Source organism: Sapajus apella, unplaced genomic scaffold (genome assembly GCF_009761245.1).
Source record: "Sapajus apella isolate SASKATOON/1434 unplaced genomic scaffold, GSC_monkey_1.0 scaffold2, whole genome shotgun sequence".
NCBI lineage: Eukaryota > Metazoa > Chordata > Mammalia > Primates > Cebidae > Sapajus > Sapajus apella.
The window spans coordinates 19,016,144-19,023,333 of NW_022436942.1; the positions used below are offsets into that span (position 1 = coordinate 19,016,144).

At 44.8% G+C, this 7,190-nt stretch overlaps 1 protein-coding gene across 3 annotated transcripts in view; it reads right to left on the bottom strand.

Annotated features, from left to right (window-relative positions):
* The window catches only part of OS9 (OS9 endoplasmic reticulum lectin), a 25,650-nt gene extending 21,221 nt beyond the window's left edge, over positions 1 to 4,429 (bottom strand). For 2 of the 3 annotated variants that reach the window (XM_032289268.1, XM_032289254.1), the window contains exons 1-5: positions 4,057 to 4,429; positions 3,454 to 3,630; positions 2,530 to 2,593; positions 2,332 to 2,408; positions 1,997 to 2,095 (exon numbers count right to left, since the gene is read on the bottom strand). In XM_032289268.1, the coding sequence (XP_032145159.1) occupies positions 1,997 to 2,095; positions 2,332 to 2,408; positions 2,530 to 2,593; positions 3,454 to 3,630; positions 4,057 to 4,218 (579 nt within the window). In that variant the 5' untranslated portion in view covers positions 4,219 to 4,429. Of the gene's footprint in view, positions 1 to 1,996; positions 2,096 to 2,331; positions 2,409 to 2,529; positions 2,594 to 3,453; positions 3,674 to 4,056 lie in introns of all 3 variants that reach the window. The other variant, XM_032289261.1, reaches the window with a different exon arrangement.
* Between the last annotated feature and the right edge of the window lie 2,761 nt (positions 4,430 to 7,190).

The following is a 7,190-nucleotide window of genomic DNA, read 5'->3' on the forward strand; positions in this document are numbered from 1 at the left end:
AAAAAAAAAAAAAACAAATAAAATAATTTCAAGTAATGATACATGCTTTGAAGAATGCGAAATACTGTGGATGGTTACCAGGACAGGAGCAATAGGGTGTGTGCCTGTGCACACGTGTGTGTGTGTGCGCGCACGTACACGTGTGTGTGTGCACGTACACGTGTGTGTGTCTGTTTGCTTATGTCAGGTTCCCTGGGAGTTGTCACTTGACTATAACCTGAATGAGGGGATCAGGCCAATTCAAAGATCTGCAAGAGGCAGAGGGAACAATGAGACCCACTGGTTTGAAGGACAGAAAAAGGCCAGTGTGGCAGAAACACAATGAGTACTTATATCTCTATCCCAGACCTTGTCCCTCAATTCCAGAATCACAAAGCCAACTGTCAGCTGGACAGCACCACTAGATGTCTAATAGCCACCTCAACCTTCAATATCCAAAACCAACCTAATTTCCTCCCCCAAACCTGTTCCTTCACACTTTAGTAAATGACAATTCCATCATTTCAGTTGCTCAAGCCAAAAATCTTGGCGTAATCCATGATTCTATCCCACATCCAAACCACCAACAAATCTCATTGGCTCTACCTTCAAAATATATCCAGAATCCAACTCTCCCATCACCTCCACTGCCACCACCCTGGTCTGGGCTGAAACATTTGGATCTTAGCCTTTGTGCAAGGCAGAAACACTGAAGGCTCTCCAGGACTGAGCAGAGAAGTGATGCATGCTTACAGGTGTGTTGGTGCCAACTGGTAAGTTTTGGAGAATGTTGCAAGACAGTTGACATCATGTTTGACTTGGGCATCACGGGAGTATTTATACAACAGATAATGGCAAACATTACAAATCAGGGCTTCTCTCTCACGCCCACAGAGATCTGGGTGTTCAACACTTGCCAACACACAACTGCAGGTACAAATCTGCATTATGGAAAGATAACTCTGGCGGGTGTCATGTAATTCTTTACAGGTGTGCATATTTGTGAATACATGAGAATCACGTGAGGAACTTCTTGCATTCTATATTTGCCTGCCTCCACTCAGCTAAGGACCACTAGATGAGAAGCACTTGTAAAGAAGCTGTTGGCAAGGATGTGGGTGAGAGTGAAAGTACCGACCACAGGAAAGCATAGGAGAGTTTTGAGAGATATCTAGATGCAGAAAGAACAGGCTTTATTTACTCTGAGAGAGCTAGATTCCTTTCCTTCATCTCACTGCTGAGTTGATAATCACAGACTCATTTCTGTGATTCTGTCTTCCCCTCTAATGCAGCCCATGAGGGCAGGGGCCTCACCACTGGTGGGCCATTTGCTCACCACTGTATATTCCGAGCCCAGCCTAATGCCTGGCATATACAGCAAGACCTCACTAAAGAGCCATTAAAGGAATAAAGGAGGGACAATGGGAGGAGAAGAAAGAGTCAAGGATGGCACTCAGGTTTATTGCTGAGGTGACAGAGAGGAGAAATGCGGAAAAAAGATGAAGTGTGATTGGGGGTATGAAGGAGAGGATCTGGGAAATGCTGACTTCAAGTGCCTCTGAATATCCAGATAATGATGTCCAGATGGCCGCTGAAAATAGGTTTTATTTTATTTTATTTTGAGACGGAGTTTCGCTCTTGTTGCCCCGGCTGGAGTGCAGCGGCACAATCTTGGCTCACTGCAACCTCTGCCTCCTGGGTTTAAGTTATTCTCCTGTCTCAGCCTCCTGAGTAGCTGGGATTACAGGCGCCCACCAACACACCCAGCTAATTTTTGTATTTTTAGTAGAGACGGGTTTCGCCATGTTGGTCAGGCTGCTCTTGAACTCCTGACCTCAGGTGATCCATCTGCCTTGGCCTCCCAAAGTGCTAGGATTACAGATGTGAGCCTGAAAATATGTTTTAAACTTTGGATTTAAGGTCTGCAAGGGACCCATTGACTATAAGACACAACCCTCTTCCCTTAGAATCTGAATTGTCCCTGTGGTAGTGCCAATTTCCCTCTCTCAAGACTTACCCGAACCTCGGCCTCCCGGGGCCTCCCATTGAGGTCGCACTTGGACCCATTGCCATAGGTCTGGCTGTGGTAGCGTTTCAGACGATGCTGCTTGGAGGCCTGGAGAAGACATGAGGCAGGAGTGGGGGGACATGAGAAAGATAGCAAAGAGGAAGAATGGCACTGCATCCCCAAAGAGACAAAAGAATGGCCTGCGCCACAGGCTCCAGGAAACTCTGTCCTAGCGGCCACCACGCCCCAAGAAACAGATCAGCTAATCTTGACCCTCCCCTTCTTGTCAGGGCTCTTGGTCAGTGGCCAGAACCCTTTCTCTCCCAGTCCCGCACTCTTGCCACCTTGGCTGTTTCATCATCCCAGTTGAAGGCCGATTGGTAGTAGCCGAGATAGAGGATTTCACCTTTGATCTCTGAATCTGTAAGAGAAGCCACAGTGAAGCACTGTTACTCTTAAGAGAAATAGGAGGTAACTGGGGAGGCAGGTTACCTTCCATCACATGATGCTGAGGGCTTAAGGAAAATATAGGAGTGAGTCACCTTCCATGTGGTATTGCTGGATGTGGCGTCCATAACAGAATTCATATGTCCACCAGTCCTTTGTCTGACAATTAAAAAATAAACAATCAGGGGGATGGAGTGCAGACGTCTTTTCCTGGAACCAGAGTCTCCTGGCTCTAAGACACGTAACCTCTCATCTACTTCCCATCTCCCTTCACTTCCACACTCAATTCTCCAGACTTTCAATATGGAGGGAGAGCTGCTTTCCTTCTGCGACTTGGAGAGAGATCTCTAAAGTCTGTTTTCCACTCGAGATCTTTCCATTCCTCCCTTTTAAAAGATTTTTTAAATCCTTATTTTCCCTCCATAAAGATAAGAAATTATGGTGTCCCTGAAGCAATCATATTATGAATCAAATATGAATTGAACTTCTTGAACATTCTTTGCATTCTTCTGGCCACTGGGAATAGAGCCATAAATAAGATAAAGTCTTTGACCTCATGGAGTTTACATTCTAATGCTGGGATTCAGACAAAAAATAAACAAACTGATACAGTTAATATGATTTCAGATCATGAAAAGTACTACAATGAAAATAAAATAGGATATTGGAGCAGAGACATAGGGCAGGGGGTGACTTTCGCAGGTAGGCTTGTTTAAGGAAATACTCCTCCTACCCCACACAGATCCTCGATCTGGCTTTAGCCCTTTTCTGAGATCTTCTAACCTGCCCCTACATTCAGCAAACTTTCATCTAGTGGTTGCAGGATTCTTGCTTCTTTCCTGTCCGTGTAATCTGTCTACTCCTCCAGTGGTGGTCTTAACCGCTACAGATCCCCCAGATCCTGCCTCGTTCGCTGGCACTCCAGTTCTCAGAAGAAATGCTAGTTCCCAAGCCCTCATTCTATTTAACCCAGTCCCTTTCACCTTCGCCCTCCTTCTATCTAACCCAGTCCCCTTCACCTTCAGTAAGCAGGGAGCATCTCTCATTGGGCTCAACAACTCAGGGATCCCAGGCCCTTGGTAAGTAGGTGTTTCCTCCTCCCTTTCACGCTGGAAGTGAATAGCTCCAGCTGGCAGGCGACACTCATAGCGCTGCTTGTACTTAGAGGAGACAATCACCACGTCCGAAGCTTGGCTCTGGGAAAGAAGGGAGGGTCGGGGGCAAGGAAGCAAAGAAAGGCTGGGATCAGGGAGAACAACAAAATCCCTCTTCAGACCCTGGAGAAGAGCTCAATCGAAGACAGAATAAGCCACAAAACCCTCCAGCTGTATTTGGTAGGTGAGAGGAGAGGGCGCTTCCACTTCTCCACGGGGGTGGAGTCCGGGTGTTTCGATCGTAAACTGGGACCTGAAGGGTGACAGCAGGAAGCCCCACCTCTCCCAATTCCTGGCCCCCAGAGAATGGGTCTTAGTCTGCGACCCCCAGGAGTCAACGTAAACGCACTACCTACTATTCCCGATCCCCCGTAAGCTCCAGCCCCAGACTCGGCAGCTGCCCTTCTTCCTCTATCTCTTCCCCGCTTCCTCTTCTGCCCGGACCCTTGCCCCTTATACGCCTCTCACCTGCCCTCCCATGACAGGCAACGGCAGGATCTCGATCCCATAACGCATTTCACTCAGCTCCTCCAGGTTCAGGCTCCCGACACCGCCAGTCAGACTTGCAGGTAACAGGAGCCCCAGAAGCAGCAGTCCTAACACACTGGGCAGCAGCGTTTCCGTCGCCATCTTTCGTTCCCCTTCTTATCCAGAGAATCTGTTTCCGCCCTAAGCCTGGCGGCGGCCTCAACACGCCCATCGGCGCCACACGACTTCATTGGCTGTACGTTCTATGCCTTCTACGTACCCTGTTCCTATTTGTAAACGTAGCTCCAAGGCCCGGGGAGGTGGATGACGATGATTTAGAAAAATCAATCGCTGTCCGTGATTGGTCAGAGACCAGCCAATCATCGACAAGATCAAACCCCTCTCACCTTCCCGCATTTCAGAGGCGTGGTCTATGCGCTTGGCCCTTTTAAGTTTGCCCTCTGTCTTCGCCCAGCTGTCACGCGCATCTCGTCGCTTTTTCAGACGTTTCTTGCATTGTATCCTGCCCGCCGCCGGGCGGAGTATTGAGGTACATAGGTGGCGTGCACAGTATCCGTGGAAATTATTCAATGCTTATTGCCAATTATTATACAGACGCTTATCTCTTTTCATATGTATATGTGTATATATATATCTTTGGGACAATCAGATAATTTGTGTCAAAATCTTTCTATACGATCCCGCAGTTGACCTCCAATAAAATTATCCTAATGAAATAATGGGGACAGTCATACACAGTGGCACGCGCCAGTGGTATCAGCTACTCCAGAGGCTAAGGCAGGAGGATCTCTTGAGCTCAGGAGTTCAAGTGCAGCCTGTGCAACACAGCGAAATCCCATCTCAAATAGGTAAGTAAATACACACACACACATACATACATACATACATACATACATACATACGGGGGCTTCCAGTTAAAGGTGAAATTACGTATTACTCTCCAGGCCATAAGAAAGTGAAAGGAGATAACAACAGCAACATTTTGGAAGCTGAAAATCAAACGGAAGAATGGTAACTGGTTTAGCAAACTTAAGAACATTGGTTCTGAAACAAAGGTAAACAAAAGCCCGATTATATCTTTGGAAAAACCTCTCGGGAATATCACCAGCCTCAAAGAAAAATCCCAAAGATACCCTCATCAGAGTTCTCTTAATGACATAGATAATTAGAATGAATTCTACATCTAAGACTTTGGCCTGTGTGCCCCAGCCCTCATTCTATTTTCCAGTCAGCTTTTTAGTGTTCTTACTCTTCAAAATAAACAGACAGCCAGGGATCATTAAACATTTAAGGAAGGACTTTAATATATAAGAAGAAACAAAAATAAACAAGAAGGTAAAAGCAAATGAGAGGAAACATAAATTGCAAAGGAGGAAAAAAAATCACTAAAAATAAATCATTTAAAAATAGGCCAGACAGGGTGGCTCACGCTTTGTAATTCCAAAACTTTGGGAGGCCAAGGTGGGCAGATCCTTGAGGTCAGGAGTTAAAGACCAGCCTGCCTAACATGGTGAAACCCAGTATCTACTAAAATTACAAAAATTAGCTGGGCATGGTGGCATGTGCCTATAGTTCCAGCTACTCAGGAGGCTGAGGCAGAAGAATTAACTGAACCTGGGAGGCAGCAGTTGCAGTGAGCCGAAATTGCACCACTGCACTCCAGCCTATTTTAGACGGAGTCTAAAACAACAACAAAACATTTAAAAATAATCCATCATCAGACTTCTGAAAGAGATATTGTAATGCATCAATAAAATAACAACAGGAAACTACTTGAGAGTAACTACTATTCAGATTTTTTTAAAAAGAGCTCTTGGAAATTAAAACCATGTTACAGAAGCAAAAATTCTATACAAAGAAAGACAAGTTGAAGATCAAATTTGTTCTACTTTAGGAGAAAACATAAAAATGAAAGGATCAGTCCAGTAGATATCTACTAAATAAGAGTTCTTGGCCGGGCGCGGTGGCTCAAGCCTGTAATCCCAGCACTTTGGGAGGCCGTGGTGGGTGGATCACGAGGTCAAGAGATCGAGACCATCCTGGTCAACATGGTGAAACCCCGTCTCTACTAAAAATACAAAAAATTAGCTGGGCATGGTGGTGCGTGCCTGTAATCCCAGCTACTCAGGAGGCTGAGGCAGGAGAATTGCCTGAATCCGGGAGGCGGAGGTTGCGGTGAGCCGAGATCGCGCCATTGCACTCCAGCCTGGGTAACATGAGTGAAACTCCATCTCAAAAAAAAAAAAAAAAAAAGAGTTCTAAATTAGAGTTCCAGAAAGAGAACAGAAAATCAGAAGAGAATAAATCATCAAAAAATTATTTAAAAGTACTATCCCAAACTGAAGAACAGAGTCTCCAAATGGAATGGACACCCTAAGTATCCAGAACAACAAATCAAACCCACACCAAGACACATCATTATAGAACTCAGAGCACTGGACACAGAGAAACAATTCTAAAAGCTTCCAGAGAGAAAGAACAAGTTGCTTACACAGATGAAAAATCAGAACATGTGACTTCATGTTACTGCTTTGTTAATAAATTTTAAAAAAAAATCAGAACAGTGTTAAGATTAAGAATCAGAGCACCACGCTACCCAAATCAATCTATAGATTCAATGCAATCCCTATCAAAATACCAGTGACATTCTTCACAAAAATAGAAAAGACAACTCTAAAAGACCTAGAATGGAACCAAAAAAGACCTAGAATAGCCAAAACTATCCTGAGCAAAAAGAACAAAACTGGGGGAATCACATTACCTGACTTCAAATGATTCTACAGAGCTATAATAACCAAAACAGCATGGTACTGGCATAAAAACAGACACAGACCAATGGATCAGAATGCAGAACCCAGAAACAAATCCCTATGTCTGTAGTGAACTCATTTTTGACGAAGATACCAAGAACAGACACTTCAATAAATGGTACTGAGAAAACCAAATATCCATATGCAGAAGAATAAAACTTGACCCCTATCTCTTGCCATATATAAAAACCAAATCAAAATGGCTTAAAGACAAATTTATGACCTGAAACTATGAAACTACCACAAGGAAACATTGAGGAGACTCTCCAGGACATAGGTCTGGGCAAAAATTTGTTGAGCTAC